This window comes from Ictidomys tridecemlineatus, chromosome 4 (genome assembly GCF_052094955.1).
Source record: "Ictidomys tridecemlineatus isolate mIctTri1 chromosome 4, mIctTri1.hap1, whole genome shotgun sequence".
Lineage (NCBI taxonomy): Eukaryota > Metazoa > Chordata > Mammalia > Rodentia > Sciuridae > Ictidomys > Ictidomys tridecemlineatus.
Window position 1 is genome coordinate 60,722,000 of NC_135480.1, and position 17,935 is coordinate 60,739,934.

The following is a 17,935-nucleotide window of genomic DNA, read 5'->3' on the forward strand; positions in this document are numbered from 1 at the left end:
TTTTGAAACCTGCTACTTTGCTGAATTTATTTATTAGGTCTAGGTGGAGTTTTTTGGATATTTTATACTTAGAAAGGTCATCTGCAAACAATAATTTGACTTCTTCCTTTCTTATTTTTATCTCTTTTATTTCCTTCTCTTGCCTAATTGCTCTGGCCAGTAGTAGTATATTGACTGGGAGTGGTGAGAATCAACATCCTTTTCTTGTTCTAGATTTTAAAGGAAATGCTTTTAGTTTTTCCCCTCTCACTATGATGTTGGTTTTGGCTTTAACCAAGTTATTTTTAATAATTCTATTTGTCCTCTTTATGTGCCTGAACTGTATGAATGATAGATGATGAATATATTTATGAATCTTGAAGGGCATAGGCTCTATTTTGTAAGATGTGCATCACAATTATTGCCAATAATAAAAGGCTAAACTAGGATTAAAATCACCTTGGAGGGCCTGGGGTTGTGGCTCAGTGGCAGAGCACTTGCCTAGCATGTGTGAGGCACTGGGTTCAATTCTCAGTACCACATATAAATAAATAAAATAAAGGTCCATTGACAACTAAAAAAATTATTTAAAAAAATTACCTTGGAGGGGCTGGGGATGTGGCTCAAGCAGTAGCTTGCTTGCCTGGTATTCGTGGGGTGGTGGGTTCAATCCTCAGCACCACATAAAAATAAAATAAAGATATTGTGTCCACTGAAAACTAAAAAAATAAATATTAAAAAATTCTCTCTCTCTCTCTCCCCCTCTTTCTTTAAAAAAAAATACCTTGGGAATAAAATTGACCTTGCAATACAAACATGAGTATGCTTTTATCCATTCAGGAAGGACCACAATCACAATGAAAACCCTTTATCTTGCATTAAAAAAAATCATCTAAAAGGGATGGGAAGGGCCCCTCTGCATTGGCAGGAATCTCTAGCTTGTGGACATAATGTGTAAGGGTCCAGCGAAAAGTCAGAGGAAGAGACCACCAAGAGACTGACTCATGCAATTGCAGAAGGGGATTTATTGAGATTCCAGCATGCTGGGGCTCCGTGCCCACTCGAGAAAGGAGAGCAGCCCAGAGCCCCGGGGAGGGGTCGAGCAGTACTTAAGTACACTTTTTGGGGAGGGCGGGGGCTTTGCATACATCAGAACAAATCAGCATGAGGAGCAGGAAAATTAAACAACAACTCTCATACATGATTAGCACATTCATTGGCAGGAACAGGTGTGGGGGGGTGATTGGTCACTCCTAAGGGGGGGGGCCGGGGGGGGGGGCCGGGGGGGGGGGGATACACATTCAAACTGATTGGTTTGGGCCCTGTATGCTTAAGTGACAAAACTGCACAGGGCCCTAGGCTAAATGGCCAGTAGGACGTTGTCTTAACTGTCTCAGGAATTTCAGGTTCTTGGTGTAGCAGAGGAATTTAACAATACCTGGTCTTTTACATTTTAATTCAGGCTTTGTAGCTTAGAAACTTTACAATGCCCAGTCTTTTACATTTTAATTCAGGCTTTTCAGCTTAGAAACTTTACCCTTTCAAATGGATAGGGCAATTCTTTTGGGGAGGGCTGGTACTGGGGATCAAACCCAGAGGTGCTTAACTACTGAGCCACATACCCAGCCCTTTTATTATATTTTAGTAGAGACAGGGTCTCATTGTAATGCTTAGTGCCTCACTAAGTTGCTGAGGTTGGTTTTGAACTCGTGATCCTCCTGCCTCAGCCTCCTGAGCACTTCAGTTACAGGTATGAACCACAGTGCCTGGCTTGGATAGGGCAATTCTTAGGATACTGATAAACTAATGTTTAAAACGTGGATCATGCCAGTTATAAGTAATTATTTTTTGCATCTTTCTTTATCCCATCTTTATCCTAATTCCATCTTTCTTTACTTCTGAGTGCAATGCTGTGTGGGAACAAATTTTTCATGTAATTGAACAGCAATCTGGGAAATAAAATATGATTTTAGTATAAAAGAGACCTTGAAGCTGGATACGTTGGTGCAGGCATGTAATCCCAGTAGCTCGGGAGGCTGAGAAAGGAGGATTATAAATTCAAAGCCAACCTCAGCAATTTAGCAAGGCCCTAAACAACTTAGTGAGACCCTGTCTAAAAATAAAATATTTTTTAAAAAAGGATGGGGATGTGGCTCAGTGGTTAGGTGCCCTGGGCTCAGTCCCCAGTATGAAACTTTACCCTTTCAAATGGATAGGGCAATTCTTTTGGGGAAGCGGGGAAGAGGTCTTGATCATTTTATTTGTTTTTTATTTAGTTTTGAGACAGGGTTTCCCTTGTTGGGCAAGCTGATCTCAAATTCCTGGGCTCAAGTGATCCTTCAGCCTCCCAAGTAGCTGACTTTGGTCATGCACTTCCACAATCCAGCCTGGTTTTATTATTCTGACTTTAGAATTTTATTTTGGAGGATAACAGAAAAAAGTTTTGTAAGATAATGGCCTGAGTCTTGGCTGTGTTATTAATAAGAAAAGCATATTTTACAACAACCTTTTGTTTGGTTTAGATATGAGGTGTCCTCCAAAGACTCATGTGAGAGACAATGCAAAAAAGTTTAGAGGTGGGGCTGGGGATAAAGCTCAGTTGGTAGAGTGCTTGCCTTGCATGCACAAAGCCCTGGGTTCAATCCCCAGCACAAAAAAAAAAAAAAAAAAAAAAAAAAGTTTAGAAGTGAAATGATCAGGTTATGAGAACCTTAACCTAATAAGTGCTAGAAGTGAAATGATCAGTTATGAGAGCCTTAACCTAATAAGTGCATTAATCCACTTGAATGGATTAACTGGGTGGTAACTGTAGGCAGATAGAATATGGCTAGAGGAGGTAGGTAGCTAACGGTGTGCCTTTAGGCCATATACTTCGTCCCTGGTAACCCCAGCTCAATCTCTGCTTCCTGATTGTCATGTCCTGAGCTGCTTTCCTCCTGCACAGCATTCTTCCTTGATGTTCTGCCTCATCTCAGGCCAAGAGCAATGAAATTGGTCCTCTATAGACTGAGACCTCAGAAACTGTGAGACCCAAAGAAACTTTTCCTTCTCTAAATTGTTCTTGTTAGGTCTCTGATCACTATGGCAAAAAAGCTGACCAAAACCCTTGTATTAATAGTTACAATTTCTCTAAAGTGAGGAATACTATTTTTGTGGGTTTGGTTGTGTGTGTGTGTGTGTGTGTGTGTGTGCTGGAGATAAATCTCAAGTATGCTAAGCATGCTCTAGCCCTTAGCTATATCCCTAGCCCCAATTTTTTTCCAGTGCTAGAGATCAAACCCAAGGGTTTGTGTATGCTAGGCAAGCACTTTACCACTGAACTACACCCCCATCTGGACTGGACTCCTATCATTTTATGTTAAATAATCGTGACTCAAGAGCTTGAGTCAGCATTAAAGAAAAGAGAGAGAGAGCGAAGTAAAAAAATAACATGCTTTTTGAGAAGTGAAAGTTCATTTTCAGGCTCGGTAAGGAACTCTGCTGTCAGGGGAAAACACACAGGAAACAAAATATAACTTTTATTTTTTTCATGTTAAGAACAGACTTTTGGGCATGGTGTTGCATGCCTGTAATTCCACTCGGGTGGCTGAGGCAAGAGGACCACAAGTTTGAAGCCAGCCTAGATATTTAGCAAGACCCTTTCTCAAAATAAAATTTAAAAGGGGGTTGGGGGCATGGCTCAGTGGTAGAGAAACTCTGTGTTCAATACCGGGTACTGAAAGAGAGAGAGAGAGAGAGAGAGAGAGAGAGAGAGAGAGAGAGAGAGAGAGAGAGAGAGAGAGAATGAGAATAGACTTTATACTATGAGTAACCAATATTATTTAAAGATTTATACTTCTTAAAATAGAAGTAATCTGAAGCAGCACGTTTAGAAGGACAGAGTAAGGATATCTGAAAATCCATCCCTCCATAAAAGCAATAAGAACACTGGCAAAAATGATCAAAATCAACTTTCCCAGAGCTCTTGAAATTAACGGAAGCTTTCAAGAATCTAAGGAATTCAAGAAAAATAAGTGAATCTCAGTAGAAGCTAGTAAGTTTGGTGGCATTTTTTTTTCATTAATTTCTCCTCAGTTCCTAGTAACCTTTGAAATCAAGTGCCACAAACACAAGAACTATGAAAATCAGCAGCCCAGCAGCCACTAGAGGGGGCAGAATGGGTTTGCCCTGTCCCCAAAGCCCATCCCTAGAGAATTGCCACTATTAGACCTATGTGGCAGCTCCCTTTAAGAGTCTCATTCTGGGCACTGTGTCATGAGCCTGTAGTCTCACCTATTTAGGAGGCTGAGGCAGGAGGATCACTTGAGCCCAGGAGTTCAGGTCAGCCTGAACAACATAATGAGACTTTGTCTCAATAAAAAAGAAAAAGAAAAAGAAAAAAAAGACCCATTATCTGCCTAGTTTTTTTTTTTTTTTTGCCTGTCTCAGAGCTCATTCAGTGAAAAATGATCTATAATATGTTTGTCTAAACCATCAGCAGCAAATTGTTTGACATTCCAGCTGCTGGAGGTAGGAATACCAGCTGAGGCAAACAAGAGGCTGACCAGAAAAATGTAAAATGACAATCAGAGAATGAGATATCAATAGGGGTCTTGGAAAAACTTTGACATACTCCTGAGAATCTAGAAGTCACCCACATTTGCTGAACTGTGCACATATCCAGGAAAGACATGAGAAGTCTCCACTCTCAACTCTGGTGCCTATGAGGGCAGAGGAAATTGTTGGAGGATTGAGGACATGCACGAACTAACATACAGAGCCCCTTAGTGAAGGGTGAGAAACTTTTTATTTTCACTTTTATTTTTTATTTTTGGTATTGGGAATTGAACCAGAGGCACTTTATCACTGAGACACATCTCAAGTCCTTTTTATTTTTTATTTTGAGACAGAGTCTCTCTAAGTTACCCAGGCTGGATTTGAATTTGTAATCCTCCTGCTCCTGCCCCCTGAGTCACTGGATTTTAGGTGTGCGCCAACATGTCCAGCCAAGAGTGAGTTCAAGGAATGGAAGGAAATCTCAATCCAATCATTAACTGACCACTATGTACCAGGCAGAAACTTCAGTGACCACACATGAAAAAAAAAAAAAAGACTTTACAGAATTAGTCTATGAAAGTCACAAATCAGTCACCAAAACAAAACAAAACAGTGATAGGTGGGGGTGTCTAATTTACAGAATTGCTACATTATATTACTTTAAATATCCAGTTTTCAACAGAAAAAAACATGAGACATGCAAAGAAATGGTAAAAAAAGCTGTCAATAGAAACTATCCCCTGAAGATGCTCAAATGTTGCACTTATTAGACAAAATCCTCAAATCATCTGTTATAATAAGAACTAAGAAAAATCATGCTTGAAGGATTAAAGGAAAATATGCAAATAATGTCTCATCAAACAGAGGATTTTAATAAAGAGAAAGAAATTGTTTTCAAAAACACCAAATTAAAATTCTACAGTTAAACAGTATAATAACTCAAATAAAAAATGAGACTATATCTTTATCTCTCACTCTGAAAAAAAATCAATTAAAAATGGATCAAAAACCTGGGAATTAGACCAGAAACCATGCAACTCTAATAAGAAAACAAGTCAACACTCTAATGTGTATCAGGCAACGACTTCCTCAATAGGACCCCTAAAACTCAAGAAATACTATCTAGATTGAATAAATGGGATGGCATCAAATTTAAAAAACTGTACAGCAAAGGAAACAATTAAGAATGTGAAGAAAGGACCTACATAATGAGATAAAAATATTGGCTACCTGCTTTTTTGATGGAGAATTAATATCCAGAATATATAAGAAATAAAAAAACTGAACACACACACAATTCTCTCTCTCTCTCTCTCTCTCTCTCTCTCTCTCTCTCTCTCTCTCACACACACACACACACACACACACACCACACACACACACACACACACACACACACAAATAACCTAATTGATAAGTGGGCAAATGAACTAAACAGACCCTTCTCAAAAGAAGCAATACTGGGCTGGGACTGTAGCTCAGTGGTAGAGCACTTGCCTAGCATGTGTGAGGTGCTGGATTCGATTCTTAGCATCACATAAAATAAATAAATAAAATAAAGGCATTGTGTCCATCTACAACTAAAAAATAATAATAAAAAAGAAGCAATACAAATGGCCAAAAAATATATGAAAAAATGTTTGACATCTTTAACAATTAGGGAAATGCAAGTCAAAATTACCCTGAGGCCACCTGTGGTGGCACAGACCTGTAATCCCAGTGGCTCAGGAGGCTGAGGCAAGGGGATCCCAAGTTCCAGGTCAGCCTCAGCAATTTAGTGAGGCCCTAAGCAGTTTAGTGAAAACTGTCCCAAAATAAAACATAAAAAGACCGGGGGTTTTGGCTCAGTCATTAAGTGCCCCTGGGTTCAATTCCTGCTACCAAAAACAAAACCAAACAAACAAACAAATAAGATGCTACACTGGAGAGGATGTAGAGAAAAAGGAGCAGTTTTACACTGTTGGTTTAAATTAGTAAAATCACTGTGGAAATCAGTATGGAGTTTCCTTAGAAGACTAGGAATAAAACCTCCACATGGCTCAGTTATACCACGGCTCAGTATTTATCCTGAAGAATTAAAGTCAACGTACTATAGTGATACAAGTGTACTCATGTTTATAGCAGCAGAATCCACAAAAACCAAACTATGGAACCAATCTAGGTGTCCATCAGTGGATGATTGAATAAAGAAAATGTGGCATATATGCACAATGGAGTTTTAATCAGCCAGAAAGAAACATGAAATTATGTCATTTGCAGGAAAATAGATGGAACTTGAGAACATTCCATTAAGTGAAATAAGACAAAGCTGAAGGTCAAAGATCATATATTTCTCTCATACGTGGAAGCTAGAGAGCAGAAAGGAAGGGGAAGGGCCTCATGAAAATCAAAGAAGGGGTTGGGGATATGGCTTAAGTAGTAGCACGCTTGCCTGGTATGCGTGAGGCACTGGGTCTGATCCTCAGCACCACATAAAAATAAAATAAAGATATTGTGTCCATCTAAAGCTAAAAAATAAATATTAAAAAAATAAAAGAAAAGGGATCAGAAGAAGGGAGGAGAGAATAAAAAGGAGAAATGATACTGGGGAATGATATTGGCCAAATTAAATTGTTATATCGTGTGCATGTTCAAATACATAACAACAAATCCCACTGTGTAAAACTATAATGCACCAATTTTAAAAATGGAAAAAAAATTAACTAGGGGAACTGGGATATAGTCCAATGAGTACTTGCCTAGCATGAGGGAGGGTCCTATCTCCAGCACTGCAAAATTAATAACAATAACAATAATAAACTAGAAGGGCTCTGTAGCAGACTTGAAGAACCTGATAACTTGACAGAAAATAGAAACTATTTATTCTTGAAGCCCCCCGTAGGGGCATATGCCTGTAATCCCAGCAACCTGAGAAGCTGAGGGGGGGGAGGATCACGAGTTCAAGGCTAACCTCAGAAATCTGGCAAAAGGTCATCTCAAAATAAAAATAAAAAGAACTGAGGATGTAGCTTAGTGGTAAAGCACCCCTGGGTTCAATATCTAGTCAGAAAGAAAGGAAGGAAGGAAAAGAAAAGAAAAGGAAAGGAAAGGAAAGGAAAGGAAAGGAAAGAAAAAGTAAGAAAGAAAGAATCTATTCTAAAGAATAAAAAGAGATACTGGGTACAGTGGCACATGCCTGTAATCATAGCATCTTGGAGGCTGAGACAGAAGAACTGCAAGTTTGAGGCCAGCCTCAGCAACTTAACAAGATCCTAAGCAACTTAGTGAGACTCTGTCTCAAAATTAAAATAAACATAACAGACTGGGGAGTAGCTCCGTGATAAAGTTTCTGTGGGTTCAATCCCCAATACCAAAATAGATAAATAAAATAAAGACTAAATAAAAAGAATGAAGAAAATCTGAGAGACCTAAGGGAATACAATCAAGTACACCATAATACACGATTGTGAGTACCATAAGAGATGGAGAGAACCAAAGGCTTAAATAAAAATGGCTAAAACCTGCCAACTTTATAAAACTCATTAATCTTCACACCAAAAAAGTCAATGAACTCCAAGTAAGATAAGAAATCCATTCCTAAACACATCAAACTACTGAGAGACAAAGAACAAATCTTGAAAAGCAACTATAGAAAAATGACTCATTGTTCATAAGGGATTGTCAATGAGATCAATAGTTGCATCAGAAACTATGAAGGCCCAAAGGCAGCAGGTGGACATATTCAAAATGCTACAAGAAAAAGACTATTAGCCAGGAATTTTATAGTCAGTAAAACCATCCTTCAGAAATGAAGAAGTTAAGTCATTCACTCGTTAAAAAGACAAAACAAAACAAAACTGAATTTGTCACCAGCAGACTGGCCCCGTGAGAAACAAACCAAAACAAAACAGTTATCCTTCAGGCTGGAATGAAAGGATGGTAGGCAGTAGTAAAACCCTTGGGTCTTATCCCCATACTGAGAGGAGGAGGAGGAGGAGGAGGAGGAGGAGGAGGAGGAGGAGGAGGAGGAGGAGGAGGAGGAGGAGGAGGAAGAGGAGATGATGACAGTAAGAGAGAAAGACAGCAATAGAAAACATGAAAGATTTACATAAAACAAATAAAATTCCAGATGTAATTCATATATATATATATATATATGTATATATTCATTAATAATTACATTAAATAAAATTGTATTAAATATTCCAATAACAATGCAGGGATTGAAAGATTAAAAAAATTATCCAACTACATATTATCTATAATGAACCATACTTTACATTCACAGACACACAAAGGTTGAAATTAAAAGGATGGAGAAAGATCATATGAATAATAAACAAATGAGATATGGAGTGGTTATACCAATATTAGATTGATAGAATTTAAGACCAAAATTGTTAAGAGGTAAAGAAAGATATTTCGTAAAAGACAAAAGAGTCAAATTATTAGCATGATATAACAATTATAAGCACAAATGCACCTAACAACAGAGTCCCTAAAAACTGATCAAATTGAAGAAATACACAATTAACAATAACAGTTGGAGATTCCAATATCCTACTATACCAGGAGTATATAGAATAACTAGGCAGAAAATCAATAGAGAAATAAAGGACTTGAACAACAGTGTATACCAACTATTCTTATCAGACATCTCAGAGCACTCCAACAAACAACTGCAAAACATACATTTTTCTCAAGGCATATGGAACACCATATATTAAGCCATAAATTGCATTAATGTATTTGTTTTTTTTTTAAAGAGTGAGAGAGTGAGAGAGAGGGAGAGGGAGATAGAATTTTAATATTTATTTTTTAGTATTTGGCGGACACAACATCTTTGTCTGTATGTGGTGCTGAGGATCGAACCCGGGCCGCACGCATGCCAGGCGAGTGCGCTACCGCTTGAGCCACATCCCAGCCCCATGTATTTGTAATAATTGAAATAATACTATGTATGCTCTTCAACCACAGTTAATGAAATTAGATATCAATAAAAGGAGGAAATTGGACAGGATTTGTGGCTCTGTGGTAGAGCGCTTGTCTACCATTCGTAAGGCACTGGTTTTGATCCCTGGCACTACATACAAATAAACAAATAAAATAAAGATATTGTGTCCATCTAAAATTTAAAAAAATTTTTAAAGGAGGAAATTTACAAATACATGGAAATTAAATACACTCCTAAATATCCAATGAATTAAAGAATAAATTATAAGGTAAATGGTTAAGGCCCCCTGAACTCAATTCCTGGTTAAGAAGAAAGAAAGAGAGAGAGAGAGAGAGAGAGAGAGAGAGAGAGAGAGAGAGAGAGAGAGAGAGAGAGAGAGAGAGAGAGGAGGAGGAGGGACGGAGGGAGGAGGAAAAGAGAGAGAAAGAAGGAAAGAGAAAGAAAGAAAGAAGAAACCTCTTCAATTACTACCTTAACAACAACAAAAACTAGAAAGAAGAGCAAAATACACCTAAAAGTTAGCAGAAATAATGATTACAGCAAGAAAAACAATGACAAACAATGAAATAAAAAGTTGGTTCTTTCAAGATTAAACAAATAAAATACCAAACAAATTGGGAATAGAAGAGAAATTCCTCCTCCCCATACCTGATAAAGGACATCTACGAAAAACCCTTATAACATCACATTCAACAGTGAAAATTGCTCTGCAGGGTGGTACAGGCCTGACACCCCAGCTATTTGAGAGGTGAGGCAGAAGGATTGCCGTCAGAGGCTAGCTTCAGCAAGTTAGTGAAATCCTTTCTCAAAATAAAAAGAAAAGAAAGGGCTGGGGGTGCATTTCAGTGGTATAGTGCTAATGTATGAGCTTGGGTTTCAACCCCCAGAACAAACACAAGGAAAAAAAAATGGGAAACAGTGCAGCCACTATGGAAATCAACGTGGCAGTTTCTCAAAAGTTAAATATAGAGGGCTGGGGATGTAGCTCAGTGGTAGACATTTGCTAGCATGTGCAGGGTCCTGGGTACTCTGACCAGCACCACAAAAACACAGAAATAAATATAGAGTTACCATATAATTCAGCAGTTCCACTCTGGGTATATATACAAAATAATTGAAACTGAAGTCTCAAAATATTTCCACACAGATGTTCATGGCAGTATTCTTCACAACAGTCAATACATGGAAGCAATGAGAACAGACATCTCTCCAAAGATATATAGGTGGCAACCAGGATAGGAAAAGATGCTCAACATTACTATTGATTAGGGAAATGCAAATCAATGCCACAATACCTCATACTCATTATGATGAGTACTATGAAAATTTAAAAAATGAACAAAACCAAACAAAAAAAAGTGTTGGTGAGGATGTGGAGAAATTCTCTTCACAGAAGAATATGATAATCAAAGTGTGGTGTATACATACAAGACAACATTATTTGCCCTCAAAAGGGAAGGGAATTCTGACACATTGAACAACGTGAATGAATCTTGAGGACATTATGCTAAGTGAAATTGGTCAGTCACAATAAGACAAATATTAAGTAATTCCACTTCTCTGAGATACCAGAGAAATCAAATTCCTTAGAAAATAGTGAAGAAGAATGCTAGTTGTCAGAGGATAGGGAAAGGGGAAATTGGGAATTGTTTAATGGACTTAGAGACTCAGTTTTACTATGAAAAACTCTGAAGTCTGGTGCAATAGTGTGAATATATTTAAAATTACTGAACTGTACAGCTAGAAATGGCTGAAGATGATAAATTTTATGAAATATGTATTCTTATCACATCTTTTTAAAAGCTATAAAAATTATTTATTACGTTTTCAATATGCTAGATGATGAGATATTGTCATTCATCAGATTTGAGACAATTTTTATTTTTCTGCATCCCGGGGTAAATCCCTTGACTTTTGTACCTCAGCTTCTACCTGTGTCTATCTGGATGCTCACAAATTAACCTGATATATATATCATTTAATCCTACTCAGTGTGGTGTGTCAGGCTTTTCCATATATAATTCTCACAAGTGTTCTGGTGAACACATTAAAGCTCAGCAAGGTTCAGTGACTTTCCTCAAGGCCATGCAAGCAATGGTTCTCTCACTGAGTCCCATTGGCATGGGACTTATTTACCAAGTCTGGGTTCTTATTTACCAAGCCTTATCTTCATGCAGCTAGTTTTATCCTGAGAACCACTTGGGGCTCCTAAAAACTTCAGATCTTCCTTAGAGGTGAGCAATTGTTTAAGAATTAGTGAATATTGACTGTGTGGATCCTGAAATGGGCAAATTAACAAGTGAAGAGATAAATTAAAATAGGAATGACTAAATGGACAGACTTCTGTAGCCCTGGAGAGGGGTGGAGTCTTAAAAAGAAGGAAGAACAAAACTGCCGAGTGAGGATATCTCACTCTGTGCTCACCAGAGCTCTTCTACCCTGTGCTGTGGACAGAGAGTTGCTGGGGACAGCCCAGAGCCTGGGTCTGTTGCCAGCTTAGGGAGAGGCTAACTCAGACACACCTTTGTGTACTCCCAACAGCAAAAGAGGTTCAGGTAAGGTGTTCCAAGGAGAAGAAGGTGAAAAGAACAAAGGGGGGCCGGGCATGGTGGCGCATGATTGTAATCCCAATGGCTCAGGAGGCTGAGGCAGGAGCATTGCAAGTTCAAAGCCAGCCTCAGCAAAAGTGAGGCACTAAGCAACTCAGTGAGACCCTGTCTCTAAATAAAATACTAAATAGGGCTGGGGATGTGGCTCAGTGGTCAACTGCCCTTAAATTCAATCCCTGGTACCATAAAAAAAAAAAGAGCAAAGGGGGTACTTGGCAGGTTTGTGTGAATGAAAAGGGACTTATCTATTATTAGATCTGACTGGTTTATGTGGGAAAGGCTACAGAAAGGGGATAAAATTGAAGGGAAGACCTGGCCCCAAACAGTCATGGCAAGTGAGTTTCAGAAAGGATTTGGAGAGACAGGGTTTGATGATCAATTGCTTGTGGAAATAATGAGGGAGAAGAAGGGGTCTTCTTTATTGGTTCTTATGTATTTCAGTGACAGAGCCCAGAGGAACAACCTGTAGTGGGTGGGGGTGGGTTGAGGGTAGGAATGAACAGAGATGAGTACTGTCACTTTTGCCAGGTGCCTTCCATGACTCCAAGTGCTTATTTGGAAGCCTGCTCCAACATGAGAGACTTGTATGTTGTTCCTTCAGTCTGAGTGTCTTTGCATTTGTATTTTGACAGGTGTGTGTATGTTGGGAGGGGGTCTGTTAGTTGAGGCCAGGGTCAGAATAGGTGGAGCCAGAAATGGCTTTCAGAGAATAGGGAAGGAAAAGCCTCAGGAAGCAATGTTTTATGTAACCACTAGTATTTCCATTTTTGTGTTATTTAACCAAAAACCACCCTGTGAGTTAAGTCACTTGATCCTCGTGCCAGTCTGGAGAGCTCAGCAGGCAGACTGGGTTGCCACATCCTCAGAGCTAACAGTGTTTCTAGACTGGCATGGAAAACCAGCTGACTCACAGTCTAACACAGAGCACTTGCTGACACTAGGTGAGTGTGTACTTGTCCCTTTTCAAGGAATGGACTTGAACTACTTAATTACTTGTCATACTATTTAATTACTTGTCATAAATATAAATCTAGAGAGAAGGTGAGGGCACAAGGCATTTCTTCCAATGAGTGCCCTCCCACTAGCCCCAGTTCCCCTTCTGAGCCCTCTAAGCCTTCGGTGAGGGAGCCCCCTTGCCAACCTTCTCTGCTCCAGCCTCAGGACTCAGCACTGAAGGAACACGGTCCGACCTCATTTTTCATTGTATTACAAGGACAGGGAGACTGAGGCAGGGGTTGGAGGGGGCACTCTGGATGGACCTCTTTCTCCACAGGCCTTGGTCTCCCTAACCATAGCTCCCTCTGCAGGGACAGAAAGACATGACCTGGAAATTGATACCACTTCTGCTTTTGGCCTGGATAGCCACCACATGCGGTGCCCGGGACAGGACTGACCTGCTCAATGTCTGTATGGATGCCAAACACCACAAGGCAAAGCCAGGTCCTGAGGACAAGCTGCATAATCAGGTCTGTCTGGAATGTGGTTCCGTTGGGGAAGGGGCTGGTTCTAACAGGGAGGAGGAAGTCAGGGTGGTGGGGGAATAGCTTCAGAGGTCATACCCCCATGCTCAAGTTATTGCTGCAAGAGAAGATAAAGTAGAATAAGGAGAGTGAATTTGGAGGTGAATTTTTGGGAACCCTCCTCAGGACAGGTACCATGTAGGCAATGTCTGAATAATCCTATTAGGTATCATGTACTTCTGTATATGATTTTCTATTCCCAGTGGTTCTTTGACACAGGTAGGTGATGTTCTCCATATCACAGGAATAAGGGAAATGAAGGTCTACAGAAGCACTTGGGTCCACACAGGAGTTGGGTATGACCAGCCTTTGTGATGGGGAAGAGGTAGGACAGGGATTTGGAGGGTGGGAGACCATGGGAAACATGGTTCTTCTTAACCTCACGACATGCTAACTCCATGGAGTGGCAAAGGTAGAATAAAGGAAGGCCCCTTGTGATAAGGATGCAGGGCATAGTGCTTGTACATTCACATAGTTTATAAAAATTTATGCCAGAAGTTTGCAACCATATTAGACTCAATGTCTACTTTTTTTTTTTAAAGAGAGAGAGAGAGAGAGAGAGAGAGAGAGAATTTTTAAAAAATATTTATTTTTTAGTTCTTGGCGGACACAACATCTTTATTTTATTTGTATGTGGTGCTGAGAATCGAACCCAGCGCCCCGCGCATGCCAGGCAAGCGCGCTATGGCTTGAGCCACATCCCCAGCCCTCAATGTCTACTTTTTATGACAAATATTTTTAGATCTTCTTTTCTGGAGTAAAACTCAGGCTAATAGAATTTACATGTGTAATCAATTTTAAAAATATCAACATAATGCTCTATCTGTAATACAAAAGGAATTGCAAGCAGAAAGTAGAAGTGCTACTTGACTTACCATGGGGTTATGTCCTAATAAGCCCATCACAAGTTAATATGCCTAACCTACTGAACATCACAGCTTAGCAACCCAGTACACTGCTGAGAATGGACTATTGCCCCTTGTGATCACATGACTAGCAGCTGTGGCTTACTGCCCCCACATTGTACTATATATCACTACCCCATGAAATTAAAAAATTCAAGTTTCTTTCCTTTCTTATTTACTTTCTGTAAATAAGATAGAACCCAGGGCCTCACAAATGCTAGGCATGCACTGTACCACTGAACTATATTCCCAACCCTCAAAGTACACTTTCTACTGAATTCATATCACTTTCACACTATTAAGTTAAAAGTTAAAAAAAAAAATCCAAGGTCAAACCATTGTAAGCTGACAACCACCTGTAAAAATAAAATATTTTCTAACTCTGTTCACATCTGTTCTCTGGTACATTAGAGGACATCAGGAAATAGTATGTGCTTGCTTTCATTTACAAAATCTCTATGAATGGGGCAACTACATATGAAGATTGATATATTTGTATTCCATTGGCTACATAAATGCTATAAGATGCTCTAAACAGGGTTTCTATCAATGACATAATTTCTAAGTCATTAGGAGCATTGGAGCTACTCAAGTATGAAAAAACAGTTGGTATTACTTTCTATTTAAAGGCATTTTCAATCCTGGAAAACCCAGTCTATATTAGAAGCTTGTGGAAATATGATGTATCCATGTGTAAGATGAAGTCAGGTTTAGATTTGGAAATAATAATAGATCTTCCACTTTTTTCAGCAAATATGTTTATGAGCTTATTATGTGTCTGGCACTGGCTTAGCCTTTGGAGACAGATCTTAATACTTATCAAGAAGAATTAATTTAGTTTAACTACATTACTGCATGACTTTGCCTCTTTGCTCAAAATGTTACCTTCCAATGAGGCTTTTCCGCACCATGATATTTAAAATTTTAGCAATCATCACATATTCCACATTCTCATTCCCTGCTCTAATTTTCCCCGTATCATTTATCATATCCTGATTTTATCTCATTTTTTCTCTTTTCATTTCTTACTTATTGTCTGTCTCCCCTACTAAAATATAAGGTCCATGAACATATGTTTCTGTCTGTATTGTTTTTCTGATGTATTCCCAGCAATACAACTGTGACTGGCTCACTCTGGGTGCTCAATACTTAATTTTAAAAATAAACAAATGAGATGGGTGCAGTGGCACATTCCTGTAATCCCAATGACTCCATACGCTGAAAGTTTAAGGCCAGTCTCAATAACTTAGTGAGGCACTTGGCAACTCAGAGAGACCCTGTCTCAAAATGAAAAATAAAAAAGGGCTGGGAATGTAGCTCAGTGGTAAAGCATCCCTGTATTCAATCCCCAGTACAAAAAAAACAAAACAAACAACAACAAAAACAACAAATCAAAAAACAAATGCAAGGGCTGGAGATGTGGCTCAAGCGGTAGCGCGCTCGCCTGGAATGCGTGCGGCCCGGGTTCGATCCTCAGCACCACATACCAACAAAGATATTGTGTCCGCCGAGAACTAAAAAAATAAATATTAAAAAATTCTTTAAAAAAAAAAAAAAAAAAAAGATGTTGTGTCCGCCGAGAACAAAAAAATAAATATTAAAAAAAAAAATTCTCTCTCTCTCTCCCTCCCTCCTCTCTTTAAAAAAAAAAAAAAAAAAAAAACAAATGCAAAGATTTTACATAGGACTGGGGTTGTAGCTCAGTGGTAGAGTGCTTGCCTAGCATGTGTGAGGCACCGGGTTCAATTCTCAGCACCACATATAAATAAATAAAATATAGACCTACTGACAACTAAAAAACAAAGACTTTATATAAATGATAATTATTATCCCCAAGACAAGGTTACCCTGGGTTTCCACAGAACCTTGATCCTGCTATTGTAATTCCTTTCCCATTGAGATGGGGGATCCTAAAGGTCAAGGACAGAGAGGTCTTTGCAGTGAGTGTTCCTGGAGAACCTGCCTGGGACAGGGGACAAGAACCAAATGGGATGAGACTGGAGGTGGCAGGATGAGTGTGGGGTAGAGGGACTCAGTCCAGTGTCTTCCCTACCCAGTGCACTCCCTGGAGGAGGAATGCCTGCTGTTCTGTGAACACGAGCCAGGAGCTGCACAAGGACACCTCCCACCTGTACAACTTTAACTGGGATCACTGTGGTAAGATGGAGCCTGCCTGCAAGAGACACTTCATCCAGGACAACTGTCTATATGAGTGCTCGCCCAACCTGGGGCCCTGGATCCAGCAGGTACAGGTTTCTCCCTTACCCTACTCCAGTAGGCTTCCTGCCCTCTGGCTCAGTTCCTTCAAGTCTGTGGCTATCATCATCCCTGGCTAAGAGGAGCCCTCCTTTCCCACTCAGGTGGACCAGAGCTGGCGCAAAGAGAGGTTCCTGAATGTGCCTTTATGCAAAGAGGACTGTCAGAACTGGTGGGACGACTGTCGCACATCCTTTACCTGCAAGAGTAACTGGCACAAGGGCTGGGACTGGACCTCAGGTGAGGGCCTGTGGGTGGGGAGATGGAGGTAGGGTTTGGAAAGGGGGATGTTGAGGAATGAGGGTTGGGTAAGGATTTCTGGGATGACAGAAATGAGATTTGGGTCCAGAGTTGGCTGACTGTGTTCACCATGTCTATGACTGCAGGAGTTAATAAGTGCCCAGTTGGGGCTGTCTGCCGCACATTTGAGAGCTACTTTCCCACACCAGCTGCCCTTTGTGAAGGTCTCTGGAGTCACTCATACAAGGTCAGCAACTATAGCCGAGGGAGTGGCCGCTGCATCCAGATGTGGTTTGACCCAGACCAAGGCAACCCTAATGAGGAGGTGGCTAGGTTCTATGCTGCAGCCATGAATGCTGAGGCCATGCCCCATGGAATGGGTCTTCACCTGCTCAGCCTGGCCCTGATACTGCCACTCTGGCTCCTCGTCTGAGTCCACTCTTCTCCATACCACCCTCTGTCTGCTCCCAGCTTGGATGACCAGGCTGAGCTCCCCTCAGCTTCCACAAAAGAGATCCCTAAACCTGCTTCTATCTATTACCCACTCTTCTGCTACCCAGTTCCTCCTCCATGATAGGGCTTTGGGTTCTTCCAACAGTCAGTTCTAATAAATTAGTGACATATTTGTGTGTGATGTATTATTTTAGCTGTGAGTTGGTGAGTAGTGGGTGAGGGACAGATTCCATAGCTTTTGTATTTTAATACAATTAGACTTGTATTTTAATCTCAGCTCTACCATTCACTATGTAAAATTCAAATGCTTGAAAACCTTAGTTTCCTCAATAAAATGGAGATAATATTCCTTCCCTTGGGCTTGTGAAATGTAAAGGAGTTGTTGCCTGGAAAGCACGTTTTCCCAGTGAGTGCAATCAGTAGTCCTCAGGGATTCTATTGCTCCTGTGGCCCTAAATGAGAGTCAGGTCCAGGTCTTCTTATTTATATTGGTTCCCAAACATT

The 17,935-nt window shown here is 40.0% G+C and overlaps 1 protein-coding gene across 5 annotated transcripts; it reads left to right on the forward strand.

Moving 5' to 3' along the window:
* Nucleotides 1-11,613: 11,613 nt before the first annotated feature.
* On the forward strand, nt 11,614-17,603 carry Folr2 (folate receptor beta). Of its 5 annotated transcripts, none has more exons than XM_078046624.1 (6): nt 11,856-12,003; nt 12,586-12,998; nt 13,331-13,523; nt 16,540-16,728; nt 16,843-16,978; nt 17,125-17,603. In XM_078046624.1, exons 3-6 carry the CDS (start codon nt 13,377-13,379, stop codon nt 17,409-17,411), a joined length of 759 nt encoding a protein of 252 aa, XP_077902750.1. In that variant the 5' UTR covers nt 11,856-12,003; nt 12,586-12,998; nt 13,331-13,376; the 3' UTR covers nt 17,412-17,603. The 5 variants fall into 5 exon arrangements, with proteins under 5 accessions (XP_077902751.1, XP_005323213.1, XP_077902750.1 ...); XM_040284897.2 differs by having other exon boundaries at nt 11,857-12,003; nt 13,365-13,523; XM_078046625.1 differs by lacking the exons at nt 11,856-12,003; nt 12,586-12,998 and adding an exon at nt 11,614-11,682 and having other exon boundaries at nt 13,365-13,523.
* The last annotated feature ends 332 nt before the right edge of the window (nt 17,604-17,935 follow it).

Excerpts from the sequence above, each read along its gene's own strand:
- Folr2 (XM_078046625.1), top strand. The coding sequence starts at position 13,377 with ATGACCTGGAAATTGATACCACTTCTGCTTTTGGCCTGGATAGCCACC. Across the intron at positions 13,524-16,539 it reads AGGACAAGCTGCATAATCAG|TGCACTCCCTGGAGGAGGAA; the intron begins GTCTGTCTGGAA and ends TTCCCTACCCAG. Across the intron at positions 16,729-16,842 it reads TGGGGCCCTGGATCCAGCAG|GTGGACCAGAGCTGGCGCAA; the intron begins GTACAGGTTTCT and ends TTTCCCACTCAG.